This window comes from Anabas testudineus, chromosome 17 (genome assembly GCF_900324465.2).
Source record: "Anabas testudineus chromosome 17, fAnaTes1.2, whole genome shotgun sequence".
Lineage (NCBI taxonomy): Eukaryota > Metazoa > Chordata > Actinopteri > Anabantiformes > Anabantidae > Anabas > Anabas testudineus.
The window spans coordinates 11,586,072-11,603,721 of NC_046626.1; the positions used below are offsets into that span (position 1 = coordinate 11,586,072).

A 17,650-nucleotide genomic window follows, 5' to 3' on the forward strand; every position below is an offset into this window, starting at 1 on the left:
TGCATTGGCCGCTTAGAGCAGTTGTCTATAAACCCCAGGGTTAGTGATTCCTCCTGGCTACATGTCGAGGTGTCCTTGGACATACATTTACATGTATTTGTATTGTCCCTGCAATCTACTTACAATATCCAACAGTGACCAAAGGAAGGGTATATAACCATTTGTCAAACACCCAACCTTCACAATAGTACGACAATAACCTGAAGAACAAACCCAAAACAAGACTGGAGTGGCTTCAGGACAAACCTCTGCCTGTCACTGAGTGGCCCAACTAGTGCCCACACTTGAACCTCACAGAACAGCTATAGAGACATGAAGATGCTTCAGAAAAAAAAAAAAATTCTGTTTAGATCGGCTGGTAAATACTATTGCATTTTGGCGGTTTAAAGTTTTATGGCCTCTCTCACTCCCCGTCTCTACATGGTTCCTCCTCCTGATTTGTTTGGGTAAGTTTTGAGTTTTTGGTTGAGCACAAAGGTCAGTGAGAGGGTAACGCAGAGTCCCAGCCCCACGAGTCCCATTTGTTTACCAGTAGTATAATTATTGACTACGACTGACTCGGAGATACACCTGCTTCTGATCCTTCTATAACAGCTTTAAAAAACGAGACAATATCAGATTCACTTTGACAGCAGACAAGAATAAAAGAATAAAACTGCTAGTTGAGATTTATACAGCTAAATACCTAGTATACATATTTAAAATGCCATCTAATTGTGATATATGTCAGTCCTGTGATAGACTGGGGACTATACCCCGCCTCTCGCCCAGTGACAGCTGAGATCGGTTCCAGTGCTCCCACGACCCTTGAGAGGACAAGCAGTTAGGATAATGACTGGATGGGATATATGTTTAACGTCACAGTAAAATTTGAATGTAAATGTTTGACATGAAGTGAGTGACTTTGGAGATCATGTTGACCAGGTTCAATCTTTAACTTCCCCAAAAAATGTTTGTGTTATTGACTTTGTCTGCTGCACACTTGAGACAAATTGATGACAAATGTATGCAGTACCCTACTTAGAGCATAGAACTGGTTATGTTCGCCCTTCTCTTTTGGGTTTTGTTTTGTGAATTACATTCAGGCCACCATGAAGGCCTGAACACACTTGGCACTAAAATAAGTCTGGAGTGACGAAACAAAATGAGGACAGGATACAGTCTGAGAGTACAGAGAGTTGATAGTAGGTTGACAACAAAGTCTGGATTCAGGTGGGTTTGTGTCAACACTGTTCTAATTAACTCTGTATATGCAAACTATGGCTTCAATCTATTATACATCACACTCAACCACCAGCACAACTGAGATTTTCTTTTCATTTTTCTGTATTGTTCAAGTGCACATCACAGCTGTGATCCAGTCTGGTAAACTGCCACCTGTGTCACCTGGCTCCAAGCATAATCTGGACTTCTAGATAACTGAAGTTTGATCATTTTATATGTGGGTTAAGACCTTTGAACCCACATTGTGGCATTTTGATCAGAAACATTTAGTTTGGAAAACATCAGAAACAAGAATATAAATCGACATAATTATTAACAGGATAATATCTGTTTGCTTATGTGCACCAGACAATAAACCTGGGATGTTTATGTAGTCAGTATTGATGTGTCTGATAGTCTGTGTGTATTGGTATGTGTGTGTGGGGGGGTGTAGCTGTGTATGTGCCTGTCCCCCTTCCTCATTGGAGAGAGAAGATTGGCTCTTAGGGAAGAAACTCCTCTTTACAAACCAATGCTGAAGTGATTGCTTCCAAACTGCAAAGTTCAGGTCCTCACTTTTCCACCAAAGTTCAAGAGACGATTTGTAGATTCAGATTAGAAATGACTCACAAAACAGTCCTGGTGCATCCAAACTGTGGATCCATGCATTTTTAAACACTGAATTTGAAAATATTAAAACTCTTGCACCCTTAAAGACACTTTGACTGAATAAAACAATTCACTAGCATTTGCATTGAATATTTCCAAATGCAGCGTAATTTAAATGCTAAAAACTGTCTTTTCTCTAACATGAAGCTATTTGAGGTTTTCTAGTTTCTAGAGTTTTAAATAGTAACATGTTAATAATGTGCAGAGTTTAACTACAAGTCTAAAACAAAACTCACTTTTACACTTTTCCATTTACTTATTTTAAATGTATCGTGATGACGCCATTGTGCACCTTGTTGTCAACGTTGAAGCCAAATGACGCACACCGCCTCCTGGCCAACAGGTCAAAGACCTGGTTGTTTTAAATCTTCACCCAAAACTCACAGTCAGTCAGTCTTAGTCTCTCGGTCCGTCAGCGGTGTTCTTTTTTTTTTGGTTCAGGACACCAGGACAACAGCTGTGATGCAGCGGGCTTTCTTCAGCCGGGGCGCGCTGCTCGCCCATCAAGCAGCAGCAAGCCTGGACAGTCCACTGGCCGCCAGAAGCGCACCCTTGCTGCAGCGTCTGGACCGCTCCATGTCTTCCGTGACCATCCCGCCGCCGGCATGCATGCTTCGGCCGCTTGAAGTTCCCCTGCGTTACCTTTTCGGCCCAGGACCCTCAAACGTTCCTCCACGTATCTTAGCTGCAGGCTCCAGGCCAATAATTGGCCACCTGCACCCAGAAATGTACGAGGTAAATGCTTTGTTTTTGCTAATGAATTATGTCGAAAATAAACACCTGTTACGCACACTCACTGAGCCTGAGCACAATTTGTGTATTGGGTCAAGTCTTTGAACACACTTAATCATGTTAACAGTTCTATTTTATACTCATTTTTTAGCCCGTGGCATGAGAAGAAATACAAACAGTCGCGCGTAATTACGCATAGGCTACATAACACCCTCTGAAATAATTCAATTACAGGTGACCATATCTGACAAATTAACCAAAAAGCTGTTTGACGTTTGTGTTTTCAGATCATGAATGACATCAAGAGAGGGATCCAGTACGTCTTTCAGACAGAAAACAACATGACTCTAGCCATGAGTGGCTCTGGACACGCGGCTATGGAGTGTGCGGTGTTTAACATGGTGGAGCCCGGAGAGAGCGTCCTCATCGCCATCAACGGAATCTGGGGAGAGCGCGTCGCAGAAATTGCGGAAAGAATTGGTAAGTATTTACGCACGATTTTACGCACGTATTCACCGGAACTTTGAAGATCAGAAGATAGTCTACTTTTTCGTTTATTAATAATAAGTATTTTTATATTTAGGTGCCAATGTACATAGACTGGTAAAATCACCTGGAGGATATTTCACTAACAAGGAAATCGAACAGGTAGGCACAAGGGTAGCAGAAAACATTGCTTTTAATAATTAAAATTAAGTTTGGGTAAGGTATTATACTGAATACATGACTAGGATACATAATCAGTTACCATGTCATGTCAGTAAACAAGCGTTATAGATTATAAAACTCTATTTCCTTCCTCTAGGCTGTAGAAAAACACAAACCTGTCCTGTTTTTTCTCACACACGGAGAGTCCTCTGCTGGCCTTTGCCACCCCGTAGATGGTATTGGAGACATCTGCAGAAAGTGAGAGTCTAAACAAATGCTTACGTGTAATCACTACACATATTGCCATATTTCACTCTGCTATCTGTTATATCTCTCCCAGACATAACTGCCTCTTCCTGGTCGACACAGTTGCCTCACTTGGAGCAGCACCAATCTTTATGGACAAACAAAGTAAGGCAATGATGAAAGACTGAATTAATTTGTTTGCTGCCATTGGCTTGTGTGTAATACAATCTGCCTCTGATTGTGCTCCAAGATATTGACATCCTGTACAGTGGTTCTCAGAAGGCTCTGAATGCGCCTCCTGGCACAGCACCCATCTCGTTTAATGACAGAGCATGGTAAGTAAGGACTGGTGGTGTGTGCAGCTGCATGATTTGTTCAAACCGCACATAAAAATCAGAGATTTTAAAAGGGTCTTGTCACGACACATTCTCTTGTTGTTATCTCTCTGTTTCTCCACACAGCCACAAGATGTTTAACAGGAAAACAAAACCAGTATCCTACCTTTTTGACATGGCACATTTGTCCAACTACTGGGGCTGTGATGGAAAACCAGCCAGAGAGTAAGTCCACTAGAGCTAAAGCTCACTCCTCACTATTCTCCTTGTACCCATATGGCCTGCATTTTCTTTTTGTTTAAGTCTTATCAAGTTCAGTTGTCTTTGCTTAAAAACTGTGCCCAGACATTAAGTATATTAGCTATGACACATTTTGGTTCTTACAGGCTCAGCTTTAATTTAGGTAGGAAGTGGTTACACATCACTCAGAGATGATCAAAAGTTGAATTTTAACCTCCTTCACGTTAGTGAAATAATGAGAAAAGCAAAAATCTATCATAGACACATCAAACAGGATTTGTTTTCAAAGCCAGTGTTAGAGAAAAACTGACGTCAGTCAGTGCAGCCTAGATAGCATTACCAAGAATAATTAGCAGAAATTATATCAATCGGAAAAAACAACCAATTATTATGAGTGAAGACGTGGAATTTACTCAACTATCCAAGTCAATCACCTGATCGTTATCTAGCTCAGCTGCATCCCACTGAAGACCAAGACTAAAAAGATCATCACTGCAGCCACAGGAGGAGAGCATCACTCGGTGGTGTCTATGATCCAACTCTTCGGGGATTCTTTTCCTAGAATATTGAATATAATGATCGTTTGAGCTCATGCTCATTTTTCCAGTTACTATTTCCAATCAAATGTGTTAAAACTGTGCAGCTGTTCAGGTTTAATTACAGTCTGGTCTGTATAATGTTTGGTACAGTAATATGTGGATGTTTAATCAAGTGTGCACACTGGGTTTTAGATACCACCACACAGGTCCGGTGTCAGGATTCTTCACCTTGAGAGAGAGTCTGGCAATTCTTGCAGAGAAGGTAAAACAATATAGCAAAGTCTTTACTTTACTTACATAGTCTTTGTTTTGTCCAGGTTGTCAGCGCACATTTCACCCCCCTTACAAATCTTTTACTACTGCAGCTCATGTCTCTGTTCTGTAATGAAGTTACTTACTCGAGACAGGCTTGCTCTTATGACTTCCTTTTGCATGTTTTTGCCTGACACAATGTTGTTGTCTTAGATTCTTGTGATTAAGCCTTTTCTGCAGGGCAGATAGCCTGAGGAGACAATAGCTGAACCATTAATCTCTGTCTCCCTCTAGGGGCTGGAGGAGTCCTGGAAGAAACATAAGGAGGTGTCAGCATACCTCTACAGAGGACTGGAGGACTTGGGTCTCAAACTCTTCATTCCTGAAAGGGTAAGACAGACATGTAAAAAGCTTAAAAAGAATAGAAAAAAGAAATGTATGTTTGTGTCATACAGAGCTGCAATTGTATATTATAGCAATAAACAGACAAACAAACAGACAAATAATACTTTAGCACTGAACAACAATATACATAAAATGAATGAATAATGAGTCTGTGGCCCTTTATACAGTAGATAGGGACTGTGTTGCTGTCGTCCAGTTGCAAACACACAGATATTCTCTTATTCGGTGGCATACCTTGCAGGATTTAAGGCTTCCCTCTGTCACCACCATTGCCATCCCGGCCGGCTACAACTGGAGGGAGCTGCTGACCTACATCATGAAACACCACCACATGGAGATGACTGGAGGCCTGGGTCCTTCCATCGGCATGGTGAGTAGCTGTTGTTATTACAGTAAATAAATGTACGTTATTGCTGCTCAACGTGGCCATCAGCCGATCTTTATGGTAGAAGCATAAGTGTCAGTGGAGCAGATCATGTTTAAAAAACATGGTGATAAAATAAATGTATCTTTATCTTTATCTTTTTCTCTTATCGTATTTCTTTTACTAAAATTAACATTACTCAGTGCTGAATAGTCCCAGAAACAATAGTTTGTGTGAGGATTACTATGTTTATTACTATTACTACTTAATACTATTAGCCTCTTTCGTTCCCATGTTAACAATTTACCTATTACCTTTAAAACAACCAATACAACAAACACAGATTTGGCACAGATTAATATTTTGAGTGTGCATCTTCGTCTAGTGGAGATTGACTTTCACACCAAAATAATCCAGACCAAATGAATTCAAGCAGTTCTAACAACAGCAGTGTTGTCAGTCTGGTGTTTTTACAGCTTCCTGAATCATGCTGCTGAGTCACTGTGGATTGTACTTTCCCTCTCTCTTTTCATTAGGTGATGAGGATCGGATTGATGGGATACAACTGTGAGAAGACCAATGCTGACATGGCATTGCACGCCCTGGCAGACGCACTCAAGAGCTGCAAAAAGAGCAAGCCTTAAGAGACAAGATCTTCCAAACCACACTCATTCATTAGGCAACAAACAATAAAAATTCAGGAACATTGCATACATTTTAGGACTGTATGTTTATCTTATTTGTCTGCTTTTGACATGCTCAAAAATTTGAATGCAGATTAGTTGTGGTCTCTTGTTTTTTAATGAAGAAGAAGATATTGTCTTATAGTCTGTGCTGGGTGCACAAAACGGCAATAATAATAATAAATAAAGTGTGCTCTTCTTTGTCTTCTTGATGTATAGAAACAGCAGGAAATATCAGAAATAGCTACAAAAATGTATAAACATTAGCACCTCTTCCATTTGTTTAAGGTTATTTCACATCTGTGGTATTTAACAGTCGAAACTACATTTCCCGTGATTCCCTCTGGCGAGTTCATCAATACGTCACATTAGCGCGCCGCCGTCGCAGTGTAACTTCCTGTAGTGAAAGTTTGTCTTTAAAGACTCATCTTTACTCGTTTGACTGGAGTTTACATGTTAATGGCGACTCCCGTTAATCAGACAGGTGAGTTAAGTCTACAATTGTTTCAGTGCGACTGAGAAATATCGTAACTTTGTAGTTAACGTCGTAGTTTGAACTGTAACTGAATTAGTGTTGACAGGCTTTACACGCTAATCAAGCTTAGAAAGAAGCTTTCACATAACTGAGAACAAACATTTGTCTCTAAGTCTGTAGCAGTTTTACTAAAAACGAAAGTAACACTAGCTACTTTAGCTCTTGTGATAATTTAATGACTGGACAAACAGTGCTGTCACCTTCACACACCACCTTCCTCTGGTTTCTGCTAAATGGGAACATATAATCAACATGTCACCGCCACCTACTGTTAGGTTGGATAAGAGATGAGCAGGTATCTGCCACTGACCCCACTGCTGCAGAAGTACTCCCAGTTTATTGTGTACACACAGCTAAAACAGTAATCTTTACAGATATTACATATATTTAATGCATTACAACAAACTGCAGCCTCCAGATTGATCATACAGCTTGTGAAATATAATTTCCATACATGAATTATAAAAAAAATATAAAACTTGAAAAATGGCCTACGTGAATGATTGTTCATTTGAAGTACAAATACCTGAAATTGTAATAAACACAGACCATGTACTTAATCACTTTACACCTCTGCAGTGACGTCATCTGAACCCTGATCCATTTTATATTTTTACTAAATAATTTGAATGAATGTGCTGTTTACCCACCACTACCTCCTTTCACTCTTTTCTTAGATAATGCTCCATAAACTGTTTGTGTGTTTTTAGCACCAGTGGAGCTGAATCCCACCCTGCTCCCTCTAGAGTGGCTTCTGGGGACCTGGGAGTCGGATGAACCTGGGGAGGGCTGTTTTCCCACCATAAAACCTTTTCGCTACACAGAAACTCTGCACTTCACCCACGTGGGACAACCAGTCATCAACTTTATGTAGGTTCTCAAATGAGAAATCTGACTTTAAAGAGTAACAGAGTAGACACCAGACTGAATAACAGTGCTGTTGCTGACTGTACATTTCAAGTCTGTTTTACCACATCGAGTGCCACTGATGGGTGTAGTCAGAGCTGAACTTTGTTGCAGCTGTAACCACACCCACTGTGTGACGTTGAGTACACCAATACATCACTGCAGTAGTTTGATAAGTTAAGCAACTGCAGGTCAGCAAAAGCCACTTTTACAGTGGGTGTTCCTCTTTGGTTGGTTGTAAAAAAAAAACTTATCCTCACTTTGACATTTTGAGGCACCTGAGCTTCTGGTTTAAATGATTATGAGTTTAAGAAGCAGGAAGTTTTTCTTCATTCTGAGTGAGATAAACACAGAGATGCAGAATATTTGCCCACAAAAATATATAAGTTATATATCAGTTCAGTGCTGATTCCTCACTGATACTGTTACAGGTTCAATGCGTTTCATGCAGAGTCTAAAAAGCCTCTGCACAGAGAGTGTGGCTTCATCCGAATGCAGCCAGGAGCTAACAAAGTGGCATTTATCATTGCACAGAACTCAGGTAATTATGATGTCCTTGTGTGTGACCTTGTGTTTTGTTTTATTTTTGTTTTTTGATCATTTTGTTGTTATTTTGTCGTCAGAATTCCTGGCGTATTTGGAGATTATTGAAAGATCCTGTTGCTTAGATTAGATAAAAGATATTTAGTTTATGAATCTATTTTTAGTAATGAGTGACAAGGACAGTGGTTATCAATGGCTTACACTATTGTCCACACAAAGAAACACACTCTTCACTCCTGTTTTGAGGGACAGTATGTCTTCTTGTGCAGGTCTAGTGGAGATTGAGGAGGGGGAGTTGACAGGGCAGCAGCTGAACCTGCAGACCCACGCATTGGCCAGAATTTCTTTTGCCAAAGAGCCACATGTACAGCAGGTAAAACTGTGAGGCTCTGATCCTGCATCGTGCAATATTACTGTAACTACTTCATTGATTCAATTAAAGCAGTGTAATATTAACAACACTTAAACAAAACTTGACTCTGAAACCTTTCAGTCAGTAAGATTCAAGATTCAAGATTCAAAAAACTTTATTGATCCCAGAGGGAAACATAACGTCTTAACATAACATAACATAACGTCAGTAACATAACGTCTTTCCTGCTTTCTACCAATTACCTTGTCTGCTGTTTCCATCTTTCAGATTACCAGAGTGTTTCAGCTCCAACCAGATGGGACGCTGGAGCAGACAGTTTCCATGGCAACAGACAACCAACCACTGACACAGCACTTGCACATCACTTATCATCGATCATCTTGACCCAACACGGCAGGCTGCTCATATATAGAAAAACCTCAGTCTGGAAAGATAAGTGCTACTAAAAATGCCAGATCTATATTCGCTGTTGAGTCAGAAACAACTGTTTCTATAGCTACACAATGGTTTAATTCAGCAGTAAATAGACCAGAACCTGTATAAAAAATATATTAAATTAAAGCAGACTTAACCATTGTTAGGCACAGATAAGATTTGGAGTTTGACAAATGTTATCATATATGTACTATTTGAGCTGTGAAGCTCATAAAACGCTGATGAAGTGATGAGCAGAACGTTCTTTTATCTTTATTGCACTATTATAAGGTTAAAAGCTGGACTATGCATTGTCTTCTCAGGGCCAGTATACCGCCCTTTAAGCTTCCTTAGTGTGGGATTGATGTATCCTTTTCTTACATTGTCTACATTAAAGATCATACATTGGGTATTTCACCAGGTTTGTTTATATTGTTATTCAGTGTCCTTTGAAATTAATTTACCCTTGTAATCTGTTAAATTTCCCTGTTGTTTGTCTACACTACAGAATACAGTGGCAAGAAAAGGTATGCGAGGCACAATGTATTTAATACTCTTGACTTAGATGAAGATCAGATCACATTTTACTACAAAGTAAAGCAGAAACTTTTTCTTGCCACTGTAACATTTTGTCTACTGATATAAAAACACTGTTTTGAATATTGCATTTTTTCTTCTGACCCACTGAACAGGGCTGAGCAGGCAGTTTAATTTCTTAGATTTTTTAATATACCTCACTTTTAAGGGTCTGTCGCAGTAAATTTGTCTATTCAAAAACCAGTTAAAAGAAAACAGTTAAGTCAACATGTGAATGTTAAATTTTATTATGGACTTACAAAAGAAGGTTCACACACACACATTTATAAATTAATACTGGCAACCATCAAGCATACCACTCAAGGAGTCTCTTTATATTGAAATGGTCATAATCAAAATTTAAAAAAAGTAAAATCATAAATAGAGTATTTACAGATTAAAAAGAAAATCAGTTTCACTTAAATACATTCAGTACTATCCCTCTGTTCCTAGCTTCTTTGGCCAAAAATGGGCATAATGAATCCCAGCATTACTTGGTCGGCTGTGTCAGACGTTTGCAGCATAAGGTTTTCAAAAGGTAACATTTTGGATTATATTTGGATAGAGACACTTTGTGCTTTGGTAATGTACAATTGTGTACATAAGACCTGTGAAATGTGAGCTGCTGATACCACTTAGGTGTATTTGCACTCCTGAGTGATACACATTCACTTTAACATTTGATATTAGTCCTTCTTATATTCAGGAAACTCAGACCTGGACAGCTGAGCATCACTTTTCATTAAAGTAACTAATTGCACCATGCTGGTGTAAACGGTGTGAAAATATGTCAGAGAGGTGGCGTGACACAAATTATTCCTTTACCGTTCATGCTCTGGTGACTACTCTTTGGATGGAGGGTAATCACTCACAGGCACTGAGAGAACACAAACATGACGCTGAAGAAACATTTGTTTGATGGCCATTCAGCCACACACTGAAATCTGCCGACGCGTAATCCTCATCAAGCACAGCGACCATCTCCACTCAAGCTTTTATTGACAAGTCTGAGATTTTAACCAATCACGAAGACTCCTGTGCTCTCTGTCTCGGCTCTTCAGGGTTCCTTCATGATGCAGACGTACATCGTGGTGAGGAAGTACTTCAGCGACTCGATGACAGAGGACAACCAGTGGTGTTCAGGACTGAGATCCTTCTTCACCACGCATTTTGAGATCTCTGCCTGAAAAAAGAAAATAATTTAACTATTTGATCCCAGTAAAGCTCAAAAGAAGACAAAACAGTGCTACTGGTATTCCCTACAGGTACTGGTGGTCTTGAAAGGGATCTGTATGTAGTAGTATGTAAGCAATAATACAAAATGTGACTAGAGTGTACTAGACATTTTCAAATTCATTAAAGTTTCCATCTATTATTTTAGTGTTTCTAGTGAGATATATATATATATATATATATATATATATATATATATATATATATATATATATATATATTTTACTTTTTCATTTTTAGGTAAGTCATTTGAATTTGAGGATTTGATATTAGTCTCAGTGTCCACCTGCTCTCAACCATAATACACAGACTTCATCTGCAGATGTAGTTTGCTCTACTGTCAATTTTCTGAATATTAAACCTAAATTTTCTGAATTTGTAAATGCTGAAAAAATGAATCACGTTTCTGAAATTGAATAAGAGCATACGATTGATGAGTGATGATTTCACTGAATCAGCAAAAAAGTACAGCTGCAGCTCAAAAATGCATCATTACATAATACATTATCTCTTAACTGAGAGCACCACAGAAAAAAAAAAAAAAAAACACTGCAGATTTCTGCATGAGATTAAGCAACAGACGTTGCAGCAGATTGTGAGGAACTCAGTTTTCTTTCTGAGTATGCCATCATCAGATTTGATGTAAAATGAGGTCTCATCCATAAACAAGATAACATAAATTAGTCAAATATCTTCAGCAGAAGGAGGAACAGTTTCTCTCTTGGAGTCTTCTTAAATGTTTCTTTTCATTTATTGTTCGTTCCAAATTCCCCACAAAAACATCACTTAATAGCATACGTGCTGAATTTAGGTTTTTAGTTGTGGTGTAAACTAGAAGATTGCGTAATCAAAAGTTTTTGAAACATTTTTTAATAATGCTGCTCATGCATCATGTAATCAAAGTTATCAGCACATACAGTAGCAGTCACTTACCCATCCTCCTCGTCTCTTCAGCCAGGGAACCAGGAACCTACGGACAAACTGTCCCAGACTGTCCACTATTATGTGAACTGTGGACGGATGTCCTTGTCTGACACAGTCGACTGCCAGGGCTCCAGCTACTGCATACATGGACACCACCTTACCCCATGTTATACCTACAACAAGAAAAATAAAGGTTAATTCTGGGCTGTGATTGCTGGTTAACTTTGAGAGTCACTTTGAAGAACGGTGCATGTGCAGAAACTGTTTCAAACTCAACTTATGAGAAAGGTTTCTCTGTTCAACGCACATATGTTTACAACTTCAACAACTAATCCATTAATAGATTCCCTTTTTTTTTACAATGAGAGAGAAGAAGAATAAGTGAAATTTAACTTTTTTTGTGGAAAAAAAATGATTATAGAAAAGAATTATTATTCAAAATCAGTGTATTTAATAGCTTAAAACATTTTAAGCTACTAAATTCAAGCTCTGTCTTCGACTCACAGTGCAGTTTGAGAAGTGAGAAAAGAAAAAGAAATATCACACCTCATCCACAAGACCTGAGCTTTAGGCTTCAGGACAGAACATTTCCTGACTGGAACTGATAAAATACCTCATTTATCCCAGCATAAACACTCATTTCCTGTTCTCCTGGGTGCCATTCCCAGTCCATGCCAAGCATTAACACCCACCTCTGCTGATGTTCAATGACCTGACATGACGCATGCAGGGCAGTGGGTGAACCTTGTACAAAATGGTTTTCCGTTCAACACTAAGGTGTCATAAAGAGTCATAAAGCTGAAAAAAAACAATTCTTTATCGTCATTTTTAAACTAAATAATCCAGTTTGATTGTTAAGGGCAGCCAGCTATTTTTAGCCAGAGTTTCCAGTGCAGCGTGGGTTGTTACAATGAGCGTCAGCGATGCAGTGGAAGATCTAATGGAATTAGCATCCTCTAGGTCAGCTTGCTTTGTCATGACTGTTCCTCAGAGCTGACCTCCAGTGTCTGACTGTGGCTTTAAGGGGATAGAGCTCTGGCCGAGCTTAAATGAGATAACCAACATGTCCGTGGAAGCTGTCCGAGTACGTCAGATCTCCCTCCCCGCTGAGATGCAGGCCAAGAATAGAGACAAGATTGTCAGGGATAAAGCTGCAAGAGGGAAGGGCGGAAGGAGAAGGAACAGAAGTGGGAGGCAGTGGAAGATAGATGGAGGAGAGACAAGCCGTGTTGATTTTACTGAGGGAGACCACAGTACAGATGGCTGGTTAACTGCTTCCAAAAATATGAGTTAGATTCACTGGACATATTGTTTCTTTGTGCTTTGGTAAGCTGTGTTAAGCACTTGGAGGAACAATGATGATGATGAATATCAAAATGCTAAAAAAGTAGTAATAAACCAAATTCCAGACAGCAGGAAAAACAAACTTACAAGATTGTTTCTATTTATATCCAGGGCCTCAGGCTGAGACCCATCCCCAGAAGACTGGGTCAGCCCGGGTTCAACAGTTTGTTATTCCTCAGAAGGAATCCCACGCTGTTTCCAAAAATTACACCCTCATGACATCGACACAAACAAGTCCAGCCAGTACTCAGCCACGGAGATCAGATCTTGTTCTGTTCTTTTCTCAAAAAAAAAAAAAAAAGAAAAAAGCACTGCAGCCACACCATGTCATGTATCCCAGAGGACGTCAAAATGCCAATTCTGATTTAAACCTTGTACGAAACAGCCCAGCACTTTAAGCTCAGGCAGCTTTAAACAAACTAATTTGTATAAAACGTCATCAATCTTCTGGATGTAATATCAAAAGGGGGATGACGAGGACAGATCATTTGGTCGTCTCAAGATTTACTTCATTTGTCCCACAGCACAATAGCTGATAGTTTAGCCAAATTAGATCAGTTATTGTCAGACCATTAATTTAAGAGAGTACAATGAAAGAATGACAGAATAAATAAATAAATACAACAATCTTCCTTTTCAACCCCTCATCATTTGTTGCTCTAAGAGTGATGTTCTTCTCCAAGATCATTTTCTTTTTTTTTTTTTTAAATTTTTTTTAGAGCCTGGAAATGATCAAACCACAGGAATAAACAAGAATGACGCAATGAATAGATTTAGTTTCCTTCACAGATAAAAAAAAACCAACATAATTATGTGACTCTGCAGTTATGTGCTACGTCACTCTCTATATATGAAAGTTTGTAACCACATCATTAGTCCCATAGAGAAGGAAAATAGTCTTGTTCAATAAGTGAGGCAGTAACATCCAGTAAACATCATAAAACTGTCAACCAATCAGACAAAGCATCAGAGTTTCTAAAGTTAGTGAGTAACTCTAGATGTTCATGGGACTAATTGTGTGTTTTCATGAAGTCTCACTCCACCTACGTATCACTTACACCCACTCCTTCTCACTAAAAGCACCTCTCAGCCGAAATGACCTGATGAAAACTGCAGAGAGACACCTTCTAAATCACAGACACGTCTTCCGTCAGCAGTCGGAGAATCAGTAGAAGCGCAAATCGCTTCCTGTGCTGGCAGCTCTAATTGAGCTGAACATCGCTACATGTTTAGTTTTTCCCCGACACCACCATCATCATCGTCAGCAACACCTGCGGGTTCAGAACAAGCTGTGTACCTGTTGAGAAGATTTCCGTTGCCACGCCGATAAAAGCATCTGAAACCATGTTCTCCATGGCAACAGAGATGTTGAGCTGCCGCGCCACATTCCTCCACAAACTGGGCTGTATACACTCCAGTTCGTCGCCTAGGTAACACAGGAAGAGCGCAGAGAAGCATCAGAAGTCTGTTAGAAAGACCACAGTTAATCTGGATGAATGAGACAAAGCAAATTATAGATGCAGTTTAGACCAATTATTTAAACACTCTGACAGGATGTTAAAGTAAAACATTAATGTTTCTTCTGGTATCTCTTATGTCAGGGCTGTAGCAGATATTCTAACTGAGCCATGTCCTCCAGATATATCCTCCAAGTTCAACCCATAGTTTTTCCCAAGGCAATCACAGCTTAAACTATATATTAAATATCATATGTACAGAATCATTTGGAGTCTGAGGATTATTAAAACCAGATTATTTCATTTCATATGTATCAGTTGTCTGTTCCAGCTTTAGTGAGTCATTTATGTCTTCAGCCTCCTGTTATCTATTAACAGCAACTCTGCTTTTTACACCTCAGATCCCATCAGTGGTACTGAGCAGTGAGGTCACTGCAGCTTCCAGCTCAAGTCATGCCAGATGATTGCTCTACGCTAGATGATGAGGATTGGTTGATTGCTTTGAAAGCAATTAATTCATCTGTCTGTGTTAGACTGCAATGTTTCCTGTCCCTCGGTTTTAATATCAAAGTTTTGTATAAACATTAATTCTGCTAGTTTGATTTTTTGTATATAACTGAGCACAGACTCTTGCAGCTGTTTTGTTTTGTATCTGGCTGACATACAAACATTTAGCAGATAAAACATGGCTAGTATTTTATACAGATATGGACTGGATCCAGATGTAAATTAATATTTTTTCCCCCACATGTAAACAAATACCAACACCGTTTTGAATATTGATTTTTACCTCTGAGCCACAAAATTCAAAATGAAACCGATTAAAGCTTAAACCATAATGCAGCCACTTAATGACACTTGGGCCATTTACTACAGTTTTCTAACATTTTAACTCTATAGATGTTCATGCTTCACTTACCCAGACAGAGAAGCACCAAAGACACATCAGCAAGAGCTGCATTTGATGGGGAGAGGTTGAGTTCAGTTTTGGACCATCCCAGCCCGTTCTGGTTGAGTCTGGACAGGATGTAGTCCCTGCACAAGGCTTTGGACTGGGACACCAGCTCTTTCTCAGTCAGCGATCGGTCAAAGACATCCAGGACCTCTGCGGCAAAGACAGAAGACCGCCGCAGGACTTCCATGTCCTCCTGTGGGAGATGTGGGTCAGAGAGTGTCTGACCTCTCTGGATCAGCTGTGTCTCAGTGTGTCTTCTCTTTATCCCAGAAGAGCAAAGTTTAACAGTGGAGACAAAATGGCAGCTACAAAGAAAAGAAAACTCTTGTTTAGAGAAATCAGGCTACCTCTAAAGGCATTAATTAGAGAAGGTGATCCTTGATCAATCCAAGGAACAACATGACAGGCAGTTTGAGTGCTTACAGTATTAACTTCTGCTGCTACCACACACTGTCTTAGATTTAAAAGGAAATTGGGTGTAACAGTGACATGTAGACATTAGAATCTGGTCTAAAATCAGACCACAAACTTACATAATAATCTGATGGAGGCGTTATTGATGAGTCACATGGTGGGATTGTCCAGATATTGCTACACTTCACGGATTATGCAACACTCATATCACAATATGACAACGAAAATATTTTGTTGCTAAGGTAGGTAAATAGTCATATCTTGATATGAGATAAAATGCATAAATCATACGAGTATAATTTGCAAAGTGAATTGAAGTTGAAGTGTTAAACATCTCATCATGTAAGGCAAAATGCAACACTTACCCTCAACACTGCATCCACACTGGGATCCCAACGCAATGTGATAAATACGGTAATCGAGCTCCACTTAATCAATCAGAAACTTTTAAAAACACTGTGGTGTTTTCCAGGAAAAAAACAAAAAGCTCCGACAGCCGGAGAACCGCTGTTCATGTGGTCTCACAAACTGTGTCAGACAATGACAGAGCGCACGTCTCGCTGATTCTCCAGCTCCTGCTCATGTCTCATTTCCCGGAGAGCTCATGTCCTCTTCGATCCACTTATTTCTCTGAAAAGCACCGAGTGTGCGGTGAGGTGCACTTACACAACGCCTACCTGCTCCTCCACCTTCCCATTGGCGATCAGTGGGTGCGTTCGTTTTACGGCCGCGGAAAGCCCGGAGGCGGAATCTACCGCCTGGCTCCCAACAACCAAACAAGGCAGACGCACCACGGCGGAGAGAGGGAGGCAAATCAAAGAAATCTACGTTTTCATTCACAAGTCCGGCAACAAACCCTGAAAAAAAAAACACTCTTAAGAAAATCTCTGATTATTTAAATAGTCCTGTGTTCACATCTTATTAAATGTTTGTTCCATCCTGTGCGTAAAATCCTCAAATCCTACAGGTTTTCAACATTTTATACTGATGAGGAATGCGAGTCATTCAAATGGAGTTTCCCAGTCCAGGTGTGCAGGTTCCGCCTCTCACTCTGCAGCTGATCCTGTGCCAAAGTCTATGTGAGTGTTTCCTGCTGAGCGAGAAGTGCCGCACCTCCAATCCCGCGCACAGCAGGTAATAATAATAATAATAATAATACAAAGATTAAAGGGCTCTATTTTGTTATTTGTAGGATACAAGTGCATTTTAAAAAATAATTGTATCAAAATACATCATTGTAACTTTACATCAGCGCTTTGAAGATTTTCTTTGTTTTATTTTCAAATAAAAAAATGACCTGATTTTATGATTAGGTGGTGTCGAAATTAAGAAAAGGGGTCAAGTAGGTGAGAAAGGCTGTTGTCTCTTCAAAGGCTATTTAATTCATTTCTCCCTCGTCTAAATAACCCTAATTCTCATACTTCAGGTAAGCTACAGATTTTGCTAAAAATGTCTCGATCACAGTTTATTATTATTTTTACCATTAACTGCGGTTATCTGTTGTTATTTTCTTCCTGTTGGCCGCGGGGTGGCGCTGTTTCTCACTTCTGTTTGTAGATCAAGGTTTAATTATAAAGAGATGATCTGAAGTTTTCAACTGTAAATAGAAATATAACCAGTATATCACATACAACACATTGTAATTAGTGTCTAGTGTGGT

General features: G+C 39.5%; 3 protein-coding genes across 3 annotated transcripts; 2 read left to right on the plus strand and 1 right to left on the minus strand.

Annotated features, from left to right (window-relative positions):
• The first annotated feature begins 2,234 nt into the window (after positions 1–2,234).
• On the plus strand, positions 2,235–6,509 carry agxtb (alanine--glyoxylate and serine--pyruvate aminotransferase b). Its single transcript, XM_026374225.1, has 11 exons — positions 2,235–2,607; positions 2,892–3,084; positions 3,188–3,252; positions 3,410–3,510; positions 3,593–3,663; positions 3,749–3,833; positions 3,960–4,058; positions 4,805–4,874; positions 5,159–5,254; positions 5,511–5,639; positions 6,170–6,509. The coding sequence occupies exons 1-11, from the start codon at positions 2,335–2,337 to the stop codon at positions 6,275–6,277; spliced, it is 1,290 nt and encodes a 429-aa protein (XP_026230010.1). The 5' UTR covers positions 2,235–2,334; the 3' UTR covers positions 6,278–6,509.
• Positions 6,510–6,657: 148 nt separating this feature from the next.
• Positions 6,658–9,504, plus strand: thap4 (THAP domain containing 4). The gene is made up of 5 exons (XM_026374227.2): positions 6,658–6,800; positions 7,562–7,721; positions 8,189–8,298; positions 8,570–8,673; positions 8,941–9,504. Exons 1-5 carry the CDS (start codon positions 6,770–6,772, stop codon positions 9,055–9,057), a joined length of 522 nt encoding a protein of 173 aa, XP_026230012.1. The 5' UTR covers positions 6,658–6,769; the 3' UTR covers positions 9,058–9,504.
• A 391-nt stretch (positions 9,505–9,895) lies between these two features.
• On the minus strand, positions 9,896–17,093 carry bokb (BCL2 family apoptosis regulator BOK b). Its single transcript, XM_026374226.2, has 5 exons — positions 16,356–17,093; positions 15,541–15,881; positions 14,462–14,590; positions 11,830–11,993; positions 9,896–10,846 (listed from the first exon to the last, which is right to left on the minus strand). Exons 2-5 carry the CDS (start codon positions 15,761–15,763, stop codon positions 10,721–10,723), a joined length of 642 nt encoding a protein of 213 aa, XP_026230011.1. The 5' UTR covers positions 15,764–15,881; positions 16,356–17,093; the 3' UTR covers positions 9,896–10,720.
• Positions 17,094–17,650: the final 557 nt, after the last annotated feature.